At 50.4% G+C, this 23,006-nt stretch overlaps 1 protein-coding gene across 1 annotated transcript in view; it reads right to left on the minus strand.

Moving 5' to 3' along the window:
- The window catches only part of LOC126540851 (uncharacterized), a 105,056-nt gene extending 83,047 nt beyond the window's left edge, over window positions 1-22,009 (minus strand). The window contains exons 1-5 of the mRNA XM_055076418.2: window positions 21,923-22,009; window positions 20,973-21,035; window positions 18,914-18,979; window positions 18,760-18,825; window positions 17,412-17,512 (exon numbers count right to left, since the gene is read on the minus strand). Coding sequence (XP_054932393.2) covers window positions 17,412-17,512; window positions 18,760-18,825; window positions 18,914-18,979; window positions 20,973-21,035; window positions 21,923-22,009 — 383 coding nt within the window. The remainder of the gene's footprint in view (window positions 1-17,411; window positions 17,513-18,759; window positions 18,826-18,913; window positions 18,980-20,972; window positions 21,036-21,922) is intronic.
- Between the last annotated feature and the right edge of the window lie 997 nt (window positions 22,010-23,006).

Raw genomic sequence — 23,006 nt, forward strand, 5'->3', positions numbered from 1 at the left:
CGCCTAGTCCTTTGTCAATCGCGTCGGCTAAGCGCAGCGACGACTTCCTGGCGATAGCATGACATATACGGAGAATGTGCACCTAAGTTAGAATTCACTTACCGTGGAGGATTTGTTGTTATATCCAAGGCATGACGAACGACTGTCGTGTTTTCGTGGCGACGCGAGATGGCTGACACGCGATCTCCCTCGGCTGGCCTTTGCTCGCTGGACAGATAACCTTTCTCCGGTGCTGTGTTGTTCCGCGATATTGAGCGCGCGCGCGCGGTGGAGCCACTCCGAGTGAAAAAGTAGAGCGCTCGCTACGCGTTCCTTTGAACTGCGGCGGCCTGTTCTCTTAGAAGCAAAACGATGTGTTCTTTGCTCAGCGTGCATGAATGATACATTGCCATGTTTGGGGCCAGCCACCTACAGTTGAAGCAGAAGATTACGCTACGTCTTGTTTTCTATTGCCGCAAGAGTCTCTCTTTTCTATTGTCGCAAGAGTCTTTTCACTCTCTCTCTCTGAAGGGGAGAGTGAAAAGCACATTTCACTCTCTCCTTGGTGACAGAGTGAACAATGCATTTCACTCTCCTCGATATTTTGCGAGAGTAAAACGACGCTTTGAAGAGTGAACCGGCAGCTTCACTCCTGCGATACCCTTCCTAGTTTTTAGAGTGTAGGACCTCTAATATTCATGTTATTTTCCATCCATCACAGCCCCATTCGTGGGTTGTCATTCCAGACTGCTCACAACGATCACGCTTTTGTACTCAAATAAGTTTGCCAATGACCAGGTACTTCACTGTGACCTCGAGGCTTTTGCACGGTAGTAGGCTTGCAAATTATCAGACACTTTGCTGTGCCATTGAAGCAAGGAATGTTTCCACAATGTAAATTATCACCGCCACAGTTGACAAGCGAGCAAGAGAGGCACGACAATGCGAGGAGACGAGTTCCACACGCGGGATCGCAGACGTTTGTCAGTTCAGCGCGAAATAAAAAAAATTCTCACCCGGATTTGTAGGAAGAAAACTACTTTTTACATTTGCCGTTCTTTTTTACTGGCTATCAAGGCGTTGAGGTTTTGCTCTACATATTCCAACATGAAAGCTTGATGGTTTGTGCATGAGGGTTGATCATGGCAGGCTTTTCTGAACACTCCGCTGCTTACAGCGTGTTACGTTTCGCCTCCGACGTGCGGTATAGCCGGCGCAGATGCAACGGACGCCGGGGCTTCGTTCACAGTGGCGGACATTTTGGCCAGTTCAGCGCTGCCCCAACACCTCCTGCTAAGCGCGTCCAGGATTGTTTCAATGCCACGTGTCTTCGTGTGTGTGTGCATGTTGGTGCCCACGCTTGTGAAAGCGCGACAGCCGGGGAGAGGAGCTCCCCAACTGTGAAACGAGGAGGTCTGACCGGCGCCGGCCCGGCGGATACTTGTCACTTGTCACAACGTGTCCGTGCGCCGCCGTCACGTGCGCCTCTTCCGAGCCGTTCCTTCTTGCCCTCGACTCCGAGAGTATAAAAGCAGCTGCCCCCGGACGCCAGGAGAGACGCTTCGATTTATTCAGTCGAGTAACGTGGTCTCCCGTTTCTCCACTTCGGTCGACCTGATCGGCCGCTCTTTTGCGATGCTAGAATAAACAAGTTGTTCTGTTAGCAGTCGACTCATCCTTTGCCAGGACCTTCGGATGCGTCCAGCTTTGCCCCAGGCCGCCAGGCCAACGCTACCCTTGGGGCTTGCGACCCATTTGCAACAACTGGTTGCCAAGGGTGAGATCGCGACAACGGAGGCCAGCAGTGAAGATATGCGGTCGACTGTATGCTGAGCAGCACAACGACCATCCGGGAGCAGTGCAAAGAGCCCTGTGTGATGACTGGTTGCCTGCAGCGGAACGACTGCGCTGAATTCTTGGCTGCGAGGTTTGGTGAGTGCGGGACTTTCTTCTTCTGAGTTTTGCCAGGCTTTTGTTAGTGTGAGAAACAGAGCTGGTAATTGTGGTTGTCGTTGCTGCCGGGTTAGTTTGCGGCAAGACAATAGTAGGCAGCAGAGAAAGCAGCATTCAGAGCAGACATGGATTTGAAGTCGTTGCGCAAACCGAAATTGCTGGAGCTTGCAAGAGAGTTGGGTGTGGATGTTTCAGACAAACTCAGAAAACCAGAACTGCTAAGAGCTATTCTTGAGTTAGAAGCTGAGGATGACGAGCTGTCGGAATGCCTTGAGACCACTCAGGAGAGGGAGACGGCAAAAAGGCAGGAGTGCGAACGTAAAGAGGAAAAAGAGAAAGAAAAAGGAGCGTGACCGTCAACACGCTTTGGAAATGAAGCGTCTCGAGGTAGAGATGGAACGCGCTCGTAATGGAAGTCAGGCACACGGTGCAGGAGAACGAGTATCGTTCAAAATGACTGACCTGATGCGGCCGTTTAAGGTTGGAGAGGACATTGCTTTGTTCCTGGTTAACTTTGAGCGAACGTGCGAGAAGCAGGAGTTCTCTCGGGAAACGTGGCCACAGCGCTTGCTCACTTTGTTACCCGGCGAGGCGGCCGACGTAGTCGCTCGCTTGAAGAGAGAGGAGGCAGAGGATTTCGGCCAAGTGAAATCGAGTCTGCTTTCAGTACAGGCTTTCAGCGGAGGCGTTCCGTCGGAAGTTTCGTGAAAATGAGAAAAGCAGAAGTGAGTCATATACAGAGTTTGCCTACAGGCTTATGTCAAATATGCAGGAGTGGCTCAAAGAGAAAGCGTTTGATGATCATGAGAAAGTTCTGCAGTGTTTCGGGCTGGAACAGTTTCATAGTCGGTTACCTGAGAACGTGCCGTACTGGGTCTCGGATAGGCCAGACGTTAGTACGGTGGCTAAAGCCGCCGAGCTAGCCGAGGAGTTTGGGACGCGTCGGGCTCGCGGAGCTAAGGACGGTCAAAAGGGTGAATTTTGCTCCAAGTTTGAGAGGCCGAAGTTCACACCCATGAAAGCAAGGGGGGACACACGTAGTGCGGATGCGAGTGAAAGCAGTCCGACCGAACGTAAGGAGACAGCAGCAGCCGAAGCCGAACGCAGAAAGCGGTTCGAGACGAGGCAAGCGCGCGTGTGTTATACGTGCCAGAAGCCGGGTCAGTTTTCGGCGCAGTGTCCAGAAACAAAAACAAAAGTCGTGTTTTTGTCATTATGCAGCACTGACGAGAACATGAAGCTTCTCGAGCCTTACATGCGAGACCTCCTCGTGAACGGGAAAGAGTGCCGATTGCTTCGTGGTTCCGCAGCTACAATGGATGTAGTGCACCCCTCTTACGTAGAACCCGATATGTTCACGGGCGAGTGCGCATCGATCAAGCAAGCCGTGGAAGCTCATAGCGTGTGTCTGCCCGTAGCAAAAGTGCTTATTGAAGGACCTTTCGGAGCACTTGAGACGGAGGCCGCAGTGTCATCTATGCTGCCCCCCCAGTACCCGTACCTATTTTCGAACAGGTCCGATCACCTCCTGCGCGAGAAGGGGCTTTTGTTTGGTGAGGCTAGCGTTCAGGCCTTAACCAGATCGAGAGTTCGGGAGCTCGCTGCAAAGGTTGTAGTTGCGGGGCCGACGTTGCCGAACAATGAGAAAGGGTCGGAGGCCCAGCAAGCTGATATTCAGAGCACGTCCGAACTGAATAAAATTGAGCCTGTAGCATTGAAGGCACTAGATACTGGAGAGGAAATGCCCGACACGGGAAAGTTAGAAGAGCTATCTGCAGATTTGCTCATCGGGCCTACGTCAGATGGACTAAATAGGTTGCTAAAAGTCAGCCGGTCGGCTTTGATAGCCGAGCAAAAAAAGGATGGCAGGCTAGAAAACATGCGCTACAATGTCAAGGAAGGTATCGCCAAGAAAAATGCTCGTTTTGTGGAAAGAAGTGGGGTCCTGTACTGGAAGTATCTAGACCGCAGGGGAGTGGAGTTCGATCAGCTGATCGTGCCTCAGTGCTACCGTCCGGATCTGTTGCGCTTGTCGCATGGAGGTTCGTGGTCCGGACACCTAGGAGTTAAGAAGACTAAGGACCGTCTCTTGCAAGAGTACCATTGGCCAGGGTGTTTTCATGACGCAGAACACTTTGTGAGGACATGTGACACCTGTCAGCTGGTGGGCAAACCAGGGGACAAATCGAGGGCGCCGTTGAAGTTGGTACGTATCATTACGGAGCCTTTTGGACGGCTCGTTATTGATACAGTGGGACCTCTGCCGGTAACAACCACGGGGTACAGACACGTTTTGACTGTGATCTGCGCAGCGACAAAGTTCCCTGAAGCAGTGCCGCCTAAAGAACTCAGCTCAGTTGAGATAGTGAATGCACTACTGTCCATATTTGCGCGAGTTGGTTCTCCTGCGGAAATCCAGTCAGATCAGGGCACAGTGTTTACTAGCGCTTTGACGACAGCCTTTCTCGAAAGGTGTGGGGTAAAGCTGTCACACAGCTCAGTGTACCACCCACAGTCGAATTCCGTTGAGAAGCTCCACTCCGTAATGAAGCGCGTGTTGAGAGCATTGTGTTTTGAAGAACAAACTGACTGGGAGCTGTGTCTGCCTGGGGTGACGTTTGCATTAAGGACCGCGCTGCATGCGGCTACGGGGTTTTCGCCACCTGAGCTGGTGTGCGGTCGCTCGCTGCGGTCTCCGCTTCACATGCTTCGAGACTCGTGGGAAGGCAGGGACGACGACGCAGTCGTGGTGGAGTACGTGCTTTGGCTCCTCGAACGCTTAAGAAGGGCACAGGAGTTGTCAGGTGAAGCAATGGCAAAGGCCCAGCCGATTGATTGATTGAGTAACTTTTATTTTACAGTCCTGCAGAACGCGTATTAGCACGTCGCGGGCCGCTCCCACGTCGGGACCGACAGGCCTAGCCTGCCAGCCGCATCGTGGGCCTGCTGGACAGCCCAACGTTGCTCAGCCAGGAGTGGGTTGCGGAGGGCCGCCTCCCACCTAGCTGAGCTGAGGTCAGGGCTTGCTATAGAGATACATCCCCAGAGCATGTGCGAAAGTGTTGATCTATCCCCGCAAGCAGGGCACGCGTCATCAGTGTAAATCTCCGGATATATCGCATGTAACGTGAACAGGTTGGGATAGGTTTCTCTCTGCAACAGTCTGAATGTCAGTGCCTGAGGCCTAGTGAGCTTGGGGTGAGGAGGAGGGTATTGTAGCCGCGAGAGATAGAAGTGTTTAAGAAGTTCATTATAAGTGGCCGGCGCGTCCCTACCATGCATAACTCTCTCTTCGGCCGTTACAGCGCCAGCGCGGTCAGTCAGTGCGCGCGCGGCAGCGTGGGCCGTCTCATTGAGGTTCGTGGGGACACCCGCCATGTGCCCAACGTGGGCTGGGAACCGAGTAAGCGAGTGATACTTGATTCTATCCGGACCTGCCTTACGAAGCAGCCCAAAAGCCTGTTCTGAGATCACTCCACACTGAAATGCCCTAATGGCCGACCGTGAGTCACTGTAGATGACGTCGCTGCTGTCATCAAGCATCGCCAAGGCAATGGCCACCTGCTCGGCTATCGCCGGATCTCCGGTTCGTACAGATGCACAGTTCGTGAGTCGCTGTTTGGAATCCACCACTACTGCAGAAAAGGAGCACCCCTTCCGATATGCGGCCGCGTCAACAAAGCAGGCTCTACGCCCCTCTGTCTGGATCTGTTTGAGTATGGTTGAAGCTCTTGCTTTCCTTCTACCCTTGTTATATTCAGGGTGTACATTTCTTGGTATCGGCGATACGGAGATCAAATCTCGCATGTCCCGTGGTAACTGGCATTTTCTTGGTGCTTCTGCAGATGGTGGGTAGCCGAGCTCTTGTAATATCCTCCTACCGGCGGCGGTCGTGGAGAGTCTGGCAAGTTGCGCTCTTTCCTGAGCCTCTGCAATCTCCTCCAGAGTGTTATGCACACCTAGCTGGAGGAGGCGATTGGTGTTGGTGAAGATTGGTATACCCAGGGCTCGCTTAGTTATTTTCCTGAGCAACGTGTTGAGTTTGTTCCTCTCTGCTCTTTGCCATCTGTGCATAGCCGCCACGTAGGCAAAGTGGCAAAGCACAAAGGCGTTAATCAACCGTAGCAGATTGTCCTCTTTAAGGCCATGATGGCGGTTAGCCACCCTTCGGATGAGACGTACTGCGTTGTCTGTCTTGGTCGTGAGCTTGATTATTGTTTGCGCGTTAGAGCCAGTAGATTCGACCACCATGCCGAGTATTCTTATTGCGTCGACCCTAGGAATCTTGTCTCCCTTGCCCGTGCGAAGACAAATGGTGCTGTCAGACAGTGGTCTCCAGCCCATGGGCTTACGACCTCTTCTTAAGGGGCGGTAGAGTAAAAGCTCTGACTTCTTAGCCGAACAGTTTAATCCCGTGGGTCGAAGATAGCCCTCCGTGACCTCGATGGCCTCCTGTAACGCACTCTCAACCTGTCCGTCACTTCCTCCAACACACCAAATGGTAATGTCATCCGCATAGATGGTATGCCTGATGCCCTCGACTCGTGAGAGTGTTCTGGAAAGGCCGATGATGGTCAGGTTAAACAAAGTGGGCGAGATCACCGAGCCCTGTGGAGTGCCCCTTGTTCCAAGCTCCACCTCTTCCGCGATCATGTCTCCTGCGCGGAGAGTCGCTCTTCTTCGGTGCAAAAATGACCTGACGTAATCATGGAATCTTACGCCCAGACCAAGCTCGGATATCGATTGCAGTATAAATTGATGGGCTATCTTATCGAAAGCCTTCTCCAAATCTAGTCCAAGGATGGCCCGAGTGTCCCGCGTGTCATTGTCGATTATCTGACTCTTGATGAGCTTCATGGCGTCCTGTGTCGACAGACCTGCCCTGAAGCCAATCATCGTGTGGGGGTAGAGTTCCTTGTGTTCGATGAACCTCGTGAGCCTGTTGAGTATGACATGTTCCGCGACCTTGCCTACGCAGGATGTGAGCGATATTGGTCGTAAGTTGTCCAGGCTTGATGATTTGCCAGGTTTGGGGATCAGTACTGTAAGTGCCCGCTTCCATGCTTCCGGGACCTTGCCTTCCTTCCATGTCTCGTTGATGACTTCTGTCAGATATTCTATCGAGTGATCGTCCAGGTTACGGAGGGTCCTATTTGTGATGCCGTCGGGACCAGGAGCAGACTTGCTATTAAGCTCATGCAGCGCCCTTCTAACCTCTTCCGTGCTGATGTCTGCATCCAGCTCGGAGTTGGGTGGCCCAAGGTAGTCTGCGTAGGCGACCGATGTCCCTTGCCGGAGACCAACGGGGAGGTACTTCTCCACCAGGCTCTGCAGGACTTCCTCCGTGGTCTTGGTTCGTGTGGCTGTATGCAGAAGCTTTTCCATCACATGCTGCTGGTTGGACCTTGTGTTGGTGTCGTCCAGAAGATGCTTTAAAAGATTCCAGTTTCGACCATTCCGCATTTGACCATCAACTGAGTTGCACACCTCGTCCCATTGTTGCTTTGAGAGGGTGTGGCAGTACTCCTCTGTGGTTCTATTGAGTTCAGCAATCTTTTTGCGTAGTCTCCGATTTAGCCGTTGGCCCTTCCATCGATTGAGGAGTGACTGCTTAGCCTCTAGTAGATGGGCTAGGCGACTATCCATCTTTTCCACGGGAAGGTCCGTGCATATCTTGTGAGTGTTACTCTTGATATCTTCCCTGATCTGGTCCATCCACTGTTCAAGGCTCAGTCTGGTGGTTGAAGGTTGGCGCTCATTCCTTATCTTGCGGAACTTGTCCCAATCCGTGAAGAAGAACTCCTTCGGCCTCTTAGGTGCTGTTGGAAAGTGTGTAGCGAGGATATAATGATCGCTGCCAAGATCAACAGCAGTGTTAGTCCATTGCGCCTTTGACAAATTCTTGACGAACGTTAAATCCGGAGTCGAGTCCCTGCACGAAGATGTTCCCATTCTGGTCGGAAAGGACTTATCAGTGACGAGCGTTAGGTCCAAGTCTGTAGCATTCTGCCATAACTCCTTTCCCTTGACCGTGCTGTACATGTAGCCCCACGCGTAGTGCGGGGCATTGAAGTCCCCGGCTATCACCAAAGGACTAGTCCCGGCGAGGTTGATTGCCTTCCTTAGAAGCGCTTTGAAACGCTGGCGAAGGTCATTAGGGCTACTATACACGTTAACAATGAAAACACTCTGGCGTCTGAATCGGCCTGGTATGATTTCTATCATCACATGCTCTGCCTTACAGGTGGCCATCGCCAGGTCGTGAGTGATATATGTGAGCTTACGATTTACAAGGGTGCATACACCTCTCCTCCCAGTTTGACCAAGAATCGATTGATATCCCGACAAATTGACTTCAGCAGATAGGGTTTCTTGAATAAGGATTACATGTGGTTTTTCGGAATTGCTGCGAATGTACTGCTGCAGAGGCGCTTTCTTCTTAAGAAAACCCCTGCAGTTCCATTGCCAAATGCGAAAAGATTCATTTGAGCCCGCCATCTTGTTGCTGTCTACTTTTGTCCCCATATTCTGCGGATGAATTGTCCCCAGTTATAGGGGACCCAATGGTAGTATGTGGTACGACATTGACGCTAGGACCAGGGATTGGCAACATTACGTTCTCTAGGAACGATTCTATTTTGGACACACGTTTGTTCATACTTTCAGCTTGAAAGGCCATCTCGCTTTGTATCTGGGAGACCTTCTCCGCCAGTTGCCTTACGCTGTCGCTTAGCGCTGAAAACATTTCGCGAATTTCTGACCTTGCGCGTCCCGGAAGACTATCCTGCTCACGTTTTTTAGAGGGTCTCGCCTCATCTTGTTCGCCCTCCGCTGTAGGAACCTCCATAGGTTGGGGTGTTTCCAACGGAGCGGACTCAGGCGGAGGACGCGTTCCTCTCGCGTGTTTGATCTCCGCGATTTCGGACGTAAGCTTTTTAATAACCTCCCTCATATTCGCATTCTCGCGTTCAAGTTGTGCTATTTTACGCGTGTTTCCTGTCACATGCTCTGAGGATGCCCCCGACCTCACCTCTGCTTGTCCTCCACGGATAATGTCAGCCCAGGTGGTTGGTCTCGACGATCCAGGAACCGGTCCTGTCTGTGCCCTCTGGGTCTGGAACTGGACCTGGTGCGGCTGTCGGGCCTAATGCGGCTTCCGGAATTGATGCGTATTCTCATCCCTCTAGACGCTGTCCGTCCTCTGGATCTGGAGCGCCCCCGGGATATGGAGCACCCCCGGGATCTGGATCGCCCTCTGGATTGGGAACGGCCTCGGGTGCCGGATGGGGCCGATGAGTCCGATTCTTGAGAGCGTGGGTGCCTTTCACCGGAGATAGCTGGAAAGTGTTGCTCATCCTTGAAGGGTGGTGATGGCTTGCTTCTTTCCTTCCGCTCAGCGTTGCGAGCGTGTTCTCCTCTTCTGCGTCGAACTCCGTACGGCGTCTGGAAGCGTTTCTTGCATTCCTTAGCCGCGGTGAGGTGGGCCTCGCCGCATAACTTGCATTTTGGATCGCAGCTGTGTTGTTCATCGGGATTGGTTGCTCCACAACCCCTGCATACTACTTCCTCTGGTGACGGGCAGACATCGGAGCGGTGTCCAAGGCGTCCGCAGGTGTAACAAACATCCATCTGTTTGTGGTAAAGCGTGCACCTGATCAGAGTGCCCCCATACGCAACGTAATTTGGGACCTTATATCCCTCGAATAACACCACCACAGTTCCAGTATTCTTGATTCTTTTTGCACCGAGCGCGAGTGGATTTCTCCGGTTGACGATCTTCCTGTCAATGACCTCAGGTCCGTCGTCGATTGCGATGCGCCGAATTACCCCCTTGCAAGTGGCGTGCGGCGCAGCAACATACGCGCTCACCTCATGCTGCTTCCCGGCGACTGTAATGTTCTCCACAGCGGCGTAACGAACCGCGTGTTCGTGACTAGATGTGCTGATCACCATCACATTTTGTATCGGATTGGGGCACATAGTGTCCCATTCTGTTTCCGTCGTACTGATACCCGTTGCAGCCCATATGGCTTCTGCGACCACTGTTGGGCCTGCCTTGGTAATACTCAGTCCGCCTCTGGGTCTGACCACAATCTTCATTTCGTCCTTTGGCAGTGGTGGCATCTTGCTGCCCCGGATAATCTTGCTTTTAGCTTCTTTATATCTATTTCGGTCCGGCAGCGTATCCTGGCCGTCAGGGTGGGCCGCGGACGAGTTTGCGCCAAGACGCCCGGAAGCGTTCTTGTAAACGCGCCGTTTGGCGACCGTTATCCAGCCAGAATCTTTCCCAAAACCTTCGGGGGCTAAATCGTCCCCATCGTCTTCACTCTCCATCGCACAAAAAGCGGCGAACTAGCGCCTACAGGCTAACGCAGGCCAGCGGCAGCAGCCCAGCGTCTCGTCGAGATCGGCGCCGTTGCGTTTAGCGTTAGGGTTAGCACTCAGTCCGGCGTGGTCGGCACAAGATCGGCGATAAATGTTCAGAAACTCCACCCACCTCCAAAAAACTGGTATCCACGCGTTCGGTAGAACTTCACTGAAATAATGCACGCAAAGTTCACGGGCCACCACTTCATAAACCTCCAAGAGATCGAGAAAAAGCAGGAGCCGATCGGAGCGCGTCCGACCTACTCGGCGTCATCTTCCTCTTCCCGAGGTGGGCGATGAGGTAATGATATTGCGCACATCGCTAAAGAACAAACTCGACGTGCAGTGGGAGGGGCCAGCACGGGTTGTTCAAAAACTGTCGGACGTTAACTACGTGGTGAGTCTGCCAGGAAAACGGAAAGCACAGCAAGTTTACCACTGTAAGCTGCTCAAACCCTATAGACAACGGGAAGCAGTGGTGTGTATGATGTTAAACGTTCCCGAAGAGCTTCCAGTCGAGCTTCCGGGACTAGGCTCAGTGACGAACAGGGAAGACACCGATCAAGTCATTAGTGACTTAATCAGTAAAGCACCGCTGTCGCCTGAGCAGAAAACCGAACTACACCAGCTCTTACAAGAGTTTCAAGGTCAGTTCTCTGAGAGGCCTGGTAGGACTTCTGTCCTTACTCATGAAATAGAACTTACCTCCCCAGAGCCAGTACGATCCAAGGCGTACCGGGCGCCACCCCGCCAGCGTGATATTATGGAGGCTGAGGTAAAGAAAATGCTACTGCTCGGTGTTATTGAGGTGGGTGAGAGTGATTATACCTCCCCTTTGATTTTAGTTGAGGTACCGGGCAAGGAACCTCGTCCTTGCGTCGACTACTGCAGGCTTAATTCCATCACTAAGGATAAAATTTATCCGATCCCTAACATCGAGGATCGCCTTAAGAAAGTTAGTAGCGCTCAGTTTATTTCCACCCCAGATCTTGTCAGGGGTTATTGGCAGGTTCCACTTACAGAAGAGGCTAGTAGGTATGCGGCGTTCATTTCACCAATGGGAACATTCCGTCCTAAAGTGTTGAGTTTTGGTTTGAAGAACGCGCCATACTGCTTTTCAAGCCTCATGGATAAAGTGTTGCGGGGACAGCAAGAATTCTCTTTACCGTATTTAGACGACGTAGCGATATTCTCCGCATCCTGGTGTGAGCATATGGCACACTTGCGGGCAGTGCTAACCCGCCTGCGCGAAGCGGGCTTGACAGTCAAGGCTCCCAAGTGCCAGTTAGCACAGGCCGAGGTTGTCTACCTCGGTCACGTGATTGGACGGGGTCGTCGCCGCCTCTCTGAAATAAAGGTGGCCGCTGTGCGAGACTTCCCGCAACCGCGCACGAACACCGATATTCGGTCGTTCTTAGGTGTCGCGGGCTACTATCAGAGGTACACCTCCAGGTACTCTGATATCGCGGCTCCCGTGACGGATGCTCTAAGAAAAACAGAGCCCCAAACAGTCGTCTGGGACGAGACAAGGGAAAGAGCTTTTAGCGCCCTAAAGAGCGCCCTAACAAGCCAGCCTGTGCTACGATCGCCAGACTACACAAAAGGGTTCGTTGTTCAGTGCGATGCTAGTGAGCGAGGCATGGGCGTTGTACTGTGCCAAGGGGAAATGGAGAAGTGGAACACCCCGTCCTGTATGCTAGTCGTAAGCTGACCAGTCGTGAGCAGGCGTACAGCGCCACCGAGAAAGAGTGTGCGTGTCTCGTGCGGGCCGTTCAGAAATCGTCATGCTACTTAGCCGGCTTGAGGTTTATCATTGAGACGGATCACTGCCCTCTCCAATGGCTGCAGACCATGTCTTCCAAAAATGGCCGCCTCCTGCGCTGGAGCCTCGCTTTGCAACAATATTCCTTTGAGGTGCGTTACAAAAAGGGGAGTCTCAACGGTAACGCCGAAGGCTTAAGTCGAGGCCCCTAACGTGGGTATCAGCCTCAAAGTTGTTTGTTACTGCTGTTTTTCTTCCTGAGGCAGGATTTTTAACATACTGCTTTTGTTTAGTGTTTCAAAGTCATGACGTGCTGTCTAGTGCAATTTTCGAACTTGTGGACGCGTTCTGAGTGCTGCTAGACTACTGTAAGGAACTAGGCAGTAGTATAAAAGGGGAAAGAGCATGGCATGGCTTAGTGAGGGTTGTGTCGTGCTTGATGACTGAGCGGTTGAGTTTCGGCGTAGTTCTAACGCTTGCTGGGAACGAGAAAAAAAAAAGGCAACTCTCCCGAAGTCACTTTGCAGTGTCCTGTGTGAACCTGAACGTGAGAACGAGGCCTTCTCTGTGCGCTGCGCTCAGGAAACGCCGAGGGACGACCGACTTCCGTTATGAGCATCATCGAGCGACATCCCTCCTGACAGCTCATGCAGTCCCCTGACCATCGGGATCTCCTTCTCCCGGCGGAGCGGTCTGTCACGTTTTGCCTCCGACGTGCGGTATAGCCGGCGTTCACACCGGCGGAAATTTTGGCCAGTTCAGCGCTGCCCCAACACCTCCTGCTAAGCGCGTCCAGGCATGTTTCAATGCCACGTGTCTTCGTGTGTGTGTGCATGTTGGTGCCCACGCTTGTCAAAGCGCGGCAGCCGGGGAGAGGAGCTCCGCAACTGTGAAGCAAGGAGGTCTGACCGGCGCCGGCCCGGCGGATACTTGTCATTTGTCACAACGTGTCCGTGCGCCGCCGTCACGTGCGCCTCTTCCGAGCCGTTCCTTCTTGCCCTCGACTCCGAGAGTATAAAAGCAGCTGCCCCCGGACGCCAGGAGAGACGCTTCGATTTATTCAGTCGAGTAACGTGGTCTCCCGTTTCTCCACTTCGGTCGACCTGATCGGCCGCTCTTTTGCGATGCTAAAATAAACAACTTCTGTTAGCAGTCGACTCATCCTTTGCCAGGACCTTCGGATGCTTCCAGCTGTGCCCCAGGCCGCCAGGCCAACGCTACCCTTGGGGCTTGCGACCCATTTGCAACAAGCGCAAGTGGCCTAAGAGAATGTATGTTTTCTACAGACGCAAGTCTCTTGTCACCTGAATTTATTGTCCGCACTTTTTGGTCTGATTCGACATTTGCCCGGGACATCAGTTTCTTGGGAAGACGCATCTTTTTCTTTATTTAAATTTAGGACATGTTCTGATGCGACGTATAGTATCGAGCATTCTTAGAGATCACGACGTTATAAGATATCCCAGCAGCTTAAGTTTGCCAGAACCATGGTGAACCAATCGCACCTGTTTTTTTCTGTCCATGTTCGTTGTGCAGGCGCTTGTTACGTCTCAATACCACAAAGACGTTAACTGCATGTTTGTCAGAAGGTCGACAAAGGCCCATCCATCAGCGCCTATCCAGACGTCAACGCAGCGTGGACAGCGACTCTTGACGGGTCCCAACCCAAAAAGCGCCACTACCGCATCATTACCTGGCAGCCTGAGCTAAGGATGAAGGGGGTACGGGGGTGGGGGGGGGGCGGCGTCTAATGCTATTAAATAACGACGGCGACCTGGGATTCGCAGTTAGACGTTTGCCACGAGGCAAAACCACCACCCATTCATCAGCGTCTATCCAGAGGTCAACGCAACATGGTGGTCCACGAAAGGCCACCAACCCCACACTAAGGGGGGTCCCATTCAATGCTACCAAACAACGACGGCGACCTTGCATTCGCCGGTTGCATCGGGCTTCGGAGGCGGGGTTACTGCGTTGTGTTGCAAGCATGGGCGTGTTATCGCAACGGATTCGACGATTGTGATTTGATGCTGGACAGTTTCCAGATTCCCTAGTTGACTTGCCTAGGGAAGACGATGGTATGAAAAGCGAATACTTTTCGAGCAGCGGAAAGAGCGTCCTGATCGTCCTGAACTTGCTCCCGCGTGGACTGGGCATCCGCACTGGAGCCGTGTAACTAAGCCCATAAACCCCTTTTCCTCCATTTTCTAGAACCTGACGTAGCAGTTGATGGGCTGGATGTATTCCTTGCGCTAACGCCTCATCAAGCTGCAACATTCTATGATATGGCACAAAATCTTGCATACCTCCATTTGTATTATTAGGTATCCGCATTAAGAGTCGTATAGGGCGAATTTTTCAAAGAGTAGTAGTGAAAAAATTCCTTCGGAGTGGATGGTTTCAAGGCCTACGCGGGAATGGGGTGAACATATCGCCGAGAGCTGAATGGTGAGAGGCGCGTGATGTATGAGGTGCAGTTCACCCGCGCCTCTACGCAGCATTCGCCTTGCAGGATGACTTTGCATTGGGCGCATGACGACGTCTGATTATTTGTAGCAGCTGGGAAGTGTCCATGGTAAATGAGGCGAGATCTGTCCTCCAGCTCATCATGTTGAGGGAATCCTAAAGTTACGCTGGCGTCAATACTATGGGCGCTGACTGTGTAGTACATGCGGAGGCGTTGTGTAATTTAATCTATGCGTTGATCGCAGCTTGTACGAGGACGGCCAGTAGAAGAAACATTACGCCCGTATTCAGACAATGCGCCGTGATTAATCATGATAACGCATCATCACAACATTTGTGTCGCACTCGGGTGGTGTTGAAATTTGTCTTTTGGGCCACCTTGTTTTTAGACATACGCGTACATTTAAAATATTATTCGTTGGACATTACAAACCTGCGACATTTTGCACTGTTCACTGCTGCGTTCCTATCGCAATCAACATGAGATGGAAAGACAATGAACGGCGGCCTTGTAATTTATGAAAGCAAATTTAGGCAAGAGGGCGCCTTGAACTGCCTCATGTGGTGCGAGTCAGCAGCAAAGTGAACGAGAGATGGCAGCACTGGCGCTTCCGTCACGCAAGCGCGTCGGCCGCTTCTCAGCCAGCTGAGTAGGGCTGAGTCACTTCTATTGCACGAGATAGCGATAACGCGGCCTAGAACGTGCACTCATTACCATTGGTCGGCTGCGTATGCTGTCTCAAAGCAGAAAACAAGCACGTTGGCGCCAATATACGTTGACTACTTCTGCTTCTTGGTGACACCTATTCTTGTCAATGAACCAGACGACGTCTTGAATGCAGCCGACTACGGAAGCGAGAGACACTTTTGACGGAATACTCGTAAGCGTTAAAACAATTATGGGTATTTACGTGCCAAAACCACGATCTGATTATGAGGCACGCTATAATGGGGACGCGAGAAATTTAGACCACGTGGGGTTCTTTAATGTGCACCTAAATCTAAGTACACGGGTGTTTTCGAATTTCGCCGCCATCGATATCCGGCCGCCGCGGCTGGTATTCCATCCCGCGACCTCGTGCTTAGCAGCATAACACCATAGTTGCTAAGCAACCACGGCGGGTGATCGCAAGCTTTGAGCTGGGTGCTTTATTATTCCGAGAGCAATGATTATGGACACTTGAAGCGCATTTCCGTTGTCGGCGTCGCTGGGAGGTTTCGTATCAACTCGAATGCAACAACAGCGACGCCGCGCGCCCTACGCTGTATGTGCGAGTGAAGGCTTGCTAGGGGAGCCGACGATCGCGGCTGAATCTCGCCCGCTCGAAAGAGACGAAATCGGGCAGGAAGCGCGCCGTCTCCCGTCGAGGGCGAGGCACCGAGGGGAAGGGAGAGAAGTCGGGGCGGCGTTGCACTACGGCGGCAGCTGAGCGGGTGGCAGCTGCTCGCGGTCTCCCGCGCGCTATCTTGAGAGCGATCTGCGTTGGGGACAGAGTTTAGGTGCGTCGGCGGCTCGTAGCTTTACGAGTGCTGTGTGTTCTCGGCGCTCACTTTTCGCTGAAGCGATAGACAGCACGAAGGCCACTTCGCTAGTTTCCACTGTCATCGAGTCAGATGTGTTCACGTTTTCTTGTGCACGCGTGACACCATGCTTGTTTAGTTAGTGCGCCCGTATTTACACGTTTGTACGGCAAATAATAGAGGACGACGCAACGAGCTACGGAAAGAAGAATGATGGGTGTAACGTTAAGGGATAAGAGCGGATTGGGTGAGGGAACAAATGCGTGTTAATGACATCTTAGTTGAAATCAAGGAAAAGAAATGGGCATTGGCAGGACATGTAATGAGGAGGGAAGATAACCGATGGTCATTAAGGGTTACAGACTGGATTCCAAGGGAAGGGAAACGTAGCAGGGAGCGGCAGAAAGCTAGGTGGGCGGATGAGATTAAGATGTTTGCAGGGACGACATGGCCACAATTAGTACATGAACGGGGTAGTTGGAGAAGTATTAGAGAAATTAAATTCTGGGGTTTTACGTGCCAAAACCACTTTCTGATTATGAGGCACGCCGTAGTGGAGGACTCTGGAAATTCCGACCACCTGGGGTTCTTTAACGTGCACCTAAATCTAAGTACACGGGTGTTTTCGCACTTCGCCCCCATCGAAATACGGCCGCCGTGGCCGGGATTCGAGTATGGGAGAGGCCTTTGCCCTGCAGTGGGCGTAACCAGGCTGATGATGATGATAATGATGATGATGATGGCAAATAACACTACTATCCTAACTTCGTATAGCTGTCCCCTAGTTTGCTATCGCAATCGATGCTTCGCCTTTTGTGCGAAGCTGAGACTTTTTTTTTACTGAGGAGGAAAACTGTATTGCTTTAGCAGGAGAGATAGGTTCAGTGCCTTTTTTCAGTTTCTTAGTCAAAAGGTCAAGTATGCGTCCCGTAAGGAGAGCGAAACGAGGCCATCTACGCGATTTTATAAGTGTAGCGCCTACGTCACGCCTCGAAGAAAATGACGGAATGTCTAGAACAAAGCTCTTTGTCTAATCGTCATGGCGCCATTCTTTTTACTTATCTTTCAAGCATTCCAAGTATTCTGAGTTTTCGAAACAAGCTAAGACACATTTATGAATACGATGGTAACACTCGCATTGACTGATAGGCTACGCCTCTCGGCGACAGCAGGCGATGCACCCGACAGGCCTAGAAGACCAACAAGGTGGAGGACGAAGACACTCCAGACGTCGGAGACTGTAGGAAATTGCGGCCATGCTCGCCGACAATCGGCTTTTGAATAACTTGTTGCAAGCAGTGAAAGGGGAAATGCGGCCTGCACCGAGCCTGGTGTTCACGCAGACACGCAAAGGTTCGCTTACGGTTCCTTCCATGTGATCTTTTTTTGAGTTCCCAACTGCCTGTCCAGCTCCTTTGTCTTGAATTTTTCCGTGCGCCAGCGAGCGATGTTTTCTCCAGTAATCTGCGAAGGCGTAAACGTTGTGTGAGCAAACAACGTCCTGTAGCGTACGATGATCATGCTTTTTAAGTTTAGCCTTTCTTTGTGTACATTGCCCGAGTGACAGTTGCCGGTGAACATCAAATATACTTCTTACGAACGCGAGAAAAAGTGAACTGTTTCTGTTGGACATAATTTCTTACAAAGGGATATTACATGCGAAAAAATGTAACTCACCGAACTGATGAGCTAGTTGAAAAAATGCATACTACAACCGGAACACGTAAGAAGCAGTGTCTAGATCCTCCAAATTGTGTGTTCGCGTAGCGCAAGTGCGTAAAGCACATAACATGCTCGTGACAATTCATGTGGAATTTAATCTTAACTGTAGTCGTAGATGTTTCGTAGAGCTTAGTGTCTTAAAAATAAATTCAATTGGGAAATTTTCCTCCGTCCGTCCGTCCATCCATCCATCCATCCATCCATCCATCCGTCCGTCCGTCCGTCCGTCCGTCCGCCCGTCTATCTATCTATCTATCTATCTATCTATCTATCTATCTATCTATCTATCTATCTATCTATCTATCTATCTATCTATCTATCTATCTATCTATCTATCTATCTATCTATCTATCTATCTATCTATCTATCTATCTATCTATCTATCTATCTATCTATCATCTATCTATCATCTATCATCTATCTATCTATCTATCTATCTATCTATCTATCTATCTATCTATCTATCTATCTATCTATCTATCTATCTATCTATCTATCTATCTATCTATCTATCTATCTATCTATCTATCTATCTATCTATCTATCTATCTATCTACTATCTATCTATCTATCTATCTATCTATCTATCTATCTATCTATCTATCTATCTATCTATCTATCTATCTATCTATCTATCTGAACGATGGGAAGTGACTGGATTTGTCAAAATGTTTGTGCTTGCGGCTTCAGAGGCCTCGCTCATGGTATCAGCTTTTTCCCAATGTTTCTAGATAAATTTACAGGCATTTAAAGTTTTCTAAGCGAGACCTGGTTACATTTAGAGCAATATATTGCTAAAGATTATTAAGTCAGAAAGACGTTTGAAGCCACAAGGACGAAGGTTCGTGATGTCCGTCATTCTCACGTTCATCGAAACGGCATAGTCGAAGTTCCCGTAGGCTCTAGCGACATAGCTGTTTCTAGAACTTTTCCGATAAGGTATGCGTAATGGGACCGCGACAACGCTCGTGCCAGGGAAGCGCACTTACCGGACTGAAAGCAGCCATTTCTTTTTCACTGGTCGTGGCTTTAAATATATGTGCTGTGACGTGTGCCTGCGGATATAAGCAGCAGCGAAGTGCACTTGTGTTACAGTTCGACGACGGAGCAGTAGCAGACGGGAATATTGTAGGTACAGGATACCTGTATAGCCGCCTGGGTGGCTGCGTCACCGAGAATGATGTGCACCATGCGGAACGCCAGCAGGTCCTGCAGAGAAGAGAGCTACGATTGTTTCAAGTTAGCCACAGGTCAGCTCCTCTGTGCCGACCGCGAGGACGTGATTAGGACGAACGCCGTTTTTTCTCGAAGTAATAGTTCTATCCAGAGGTTGAATTAGAGCGAGGAGGCAGACTCTGTTCGTCCAAGCATGCAGGCTCAACGCAGGCAGTCGTATCCTGATCATCCAGCCCGCACGTTTTGCCCAAACATTTGCAAATAAATGAAAATTGGAGGCTATGTAAACCTTATAAGCTATAATTATTGAACAAATTATTAAAGAAAACAGGCCGCGAAATGTCGATCGGGGCTTACACCTTGACGGTAAACAAAAATGTTTGCGGAATACTGGGTCCCCGCAGACAGACGTGTGCAGTCGAAGTCTGCGTCACCACGGCGGGGCGGAGAGCGTGAACAGAGAACATCTCATCTTCATTACAGAGCCGAACCATGTACTGCAACTATTGCAGCTGCAGTAAGACATTGCCGGCGAGACAATAGACAATTGAATATTTTTCTTCAACGAGAATATCCACGCAGTAAGGAAACGTTTCTAACGCGCTGTCGCTGGGCAAAATGTCACACGAGGTCGCCACTAGCGTTGTTACCTCCGTCCTCATCTCCAGTCATGCTGTCTTACATTTATGGAACTACCATGGGGAAAGGAAAGAAGCAAATAGGGAGCAATTGAGGTGTCACTCGGCGAGCCTTCGGGATGCAACGCTCCGTAAAGTCTCTTCGTCTTTCCACACGCATCCAAAAGTCGGCTCAAGACGTGACCCTGCGCTCTGCGGTGTCGGCTTAACGTGTTTCGTTAGACGCAAATTTCAAGCAACGCGCACCTTGTCCAGCTTCCTTGCCAATCACTTTGTGTATTACTCCCTCTCCCTCCACCCCCCACCCCGAAAAGCTTGATAAACCCGGTTTGTTTATTGCAATTTATGTATTTACAGTCTTCGTTGAGACGTGAGGTTAGGGCTGTCGCACCCGTTGTGTTTTACAGCGCAGCTTTCTATGGCTAGGATCTGGAAGAAAATGTGTCCGATATGTTGACAAAAGCAAAGCGCCGGAGTGGTGAACGCTGTTGCCCAAATGCTAGTCTACAGCGATGGGTGTCGAAACGTCAGCATATATGTATGAAGTAAAAATAAAATAAGATATATCTAAAATAAATAATTAAGAAAGAAGAAACAAACAACGAACTTACATGTTTGTGCCTTTAGTCAACAAATATGCCCAAGCACCATACAGAACTTAATATAGCTGTTGCACAATGCAGCTTCACTGGTCTTCCATCTTCACATAGTGTAAGGGCTCCAAATTTTTTCGAGAGGCCTGCGCTGCACGCTGAGATATCGTACACGCTAATGCCAACCGCGTTAAAGTGCTTGCGTCGTGGTACACGGGCTTATTTAAACACGTGACGCTGTCTAAGTTCTTTTTTAAAGGTTGACATTTTATACAGACAAGTTCATACCGTGAGTGTGCGTGTGTGTTTCTTTTTTTCGTTTGCACTGAGTGTACATCACAATGCATTTTCTTCAGGTGGGTTTCCTGACAGGCACACATTAGTAGAAGCACAAATAGCAATGTGCAAATAGATAAGAAAAAGAACATTAATTACGTTTCTAGTTATTCGCTTTACGAGACATGATGAAATTCCGAAACAAAAGCATAGCAGTAGCGAAGACACGCCTGCTTACGGTAATCCAGCTCCAGTTTCGATATGTGCTCTAAAAATGTGTTACGAAATAAGCTAGTTTCCCCAAAGGCCACCGAACTTTTCTTTGGGCTTTGGCACACGCACGAGCAGTCGACAATGACAAATTCACGATATACTGATTCTCTAAGAATCTGCGCATTTCCATTCAGCGAGCAATACCGATATCGTCGCCTAGCTTACGCGGGATAACTACAGAACGAGAAATCTATCTCAGCCGAGCAGCCGCGACTAATATACGCGTACAGCGAACGGCGAACTCACCATTGTGTCAGGATCCGGGTTAGCATTCGTGCATTCTTTAAGTTGTTTTATGATCGTGGCTGGCTGTGTTGAAATAGAGGAATGACAACAAGGGAAGTGAGGGCAGCAAGTCTGAAAGACCGAGACTCACGGCAAGGTACACACACATGTACGCACATCGTATAAAACGACAATTAAACAATGCTGCGCCACACGGTACCCACACACCGTGCCAGCGCTGTGCTTCGCAGACATCGAGGCGTTACGACCAACAAACGTTTCCTCGAACTGGGGATGACTAATTGTTTTGGGGAACTACGCGAGGCTCATCTTAACAATCAATTCTTGCGGTTGAGCAAAACACGAGCGGGAAGCTGCCTCTTGTCCCGCTTGCACATCCGTCATATAACCCACACGGAACCCAGAGTCTCCCTAGCACGCGCTTGGCGTCTCAACTTACAGGTTCACCCTCTCCCTAATAACGTGACAAGAGATACTCACGAGGGCCGCCGCCAAGCGCGCGCTACAAGGATCACCAGAACATACGTAGATCGCCCAGGACAATCTATACGGACACTGCCGGTGTTCACCACGGGGGTTGGTTTACGGCGGCACTCGCCCATCAAAACACACCCAGTCATATCATAAGCCAACAAAGACGTCAAGGACAGCTTTAGGTGAAATTGCTTGTACCTATTATTTCAATTAAAGAAATCTTTAATTCAAATAATAAGTACAAGTAATTTCACCTAAGCTGTCCTTGACGTCTTTGTTGGCTTATGATATGACTAACAAAAATCGTGCCCCTCGCTTTATTCCTAGTGGTTCATAATATATATATCGTGGCAAGCCAGCGTCACCTCCCAGTCTAAAGGGAGCCGACGCTGTAGGCTCGTAGCAAATGCGTCGCGTATGCGACGCAGTGCACTGTGTGGCTATCCCAGCAAAACAACCAGACGAGAAGCACTCACCAACACGCTTTCCTCGATTACCGCCAGCTGGCACAGGTAGGTGATGCCAGCGGAACCTAGCCAAGTGGTATCGTTTGGCTGGGTCATCAGGACGTGTGTCCACTGCGACGGAAGTTCCGAAGTTAAACCACTCGGTTTCATCTCGACCCACGCACGCACGCAGTAGTATACGCACGCACACGTAATTAGAACTGTCGGTGTTCTGCACGGCGTTTTGATGCATAGCGAACGTGTGTCTGCCCGAGTAGACGGCAAGACGCGTAGACGTATAACCCACGCGACAGCGGATTACAATGTTTCTGAGATCGCCCTGCTTTGCTTCGTGCTATTTCATGTTTTACTCGGTGGGAAACCGAACGAGCACATGCTTCAGACCCGGTGACGGAAGGGGGAAAAAGAACCAACAAAATAAGGAGAGAGCACAGCGTTATTCATTGTATTATGCCCTTGAATATCAATTTGTTGAGCCGAAAATATAAGTTGCTTGCTCTTTCATTGCGTAACCCAGCAGAGGAACAAAGCTATCTCCGGCACATTTGTTGTGGTATAAAAGAAGGCTATATTATTCGCTATTAGGCGGATTTGTCGTATACAGAATTTTGCGCTATCGTATATGTTGAGCTGCTCGGCGAGAATATTCGGTGTCGACTCCAGAGGCCGTGCGGACAACGGGCAGGGAAAAGAGCGAGGAAGGGAGTAGGGATAACGCCTATATGTAAGCGGATTCGTTTTCTCGAATCGGTTAAATACGATTCCCCGCATCGAGACACGTGTGCAACCAAATGCCGCGTCTCGCGGCATTTGTTAACGCAGCCCTTGATTATGCACGCATCGGTATTTATTATGTGTACTAAGTGTAGTTACAATCGCTTGCACATCTCCATACATGGTAGCACGCGAAAAAAATGGGAACGACCTGCTACGGTACGGCTTGTCAGAACGAAAAATTAAGGAACCAGGGGTGGAATTCACTAAGCCGCGCCTGCGGTGCGCACTTTCTTTGCCGAAAAGTAATTACGCTGCGGTAAGGGTGCAACTGAAGTGGCAGCTCACTTGACTTAAATATGAGACCGATCTGCGTTAT

Source organism: Dermacentor andersoni, chromosome 2 (assembly GCF_023375885.2).
Source record: "Dermacentor andersoni chromosome 2, qqDerAnde1_hic_scaffold, whole genome shotgun sequence".
In the NCBI taxonomy this organism is placed as follows: Eukaryota; Metazoa; Arthropoda; class Arachnida; order Ixodida; family Ixodidae; genus Dermacentor; species Dermacentor andersoni.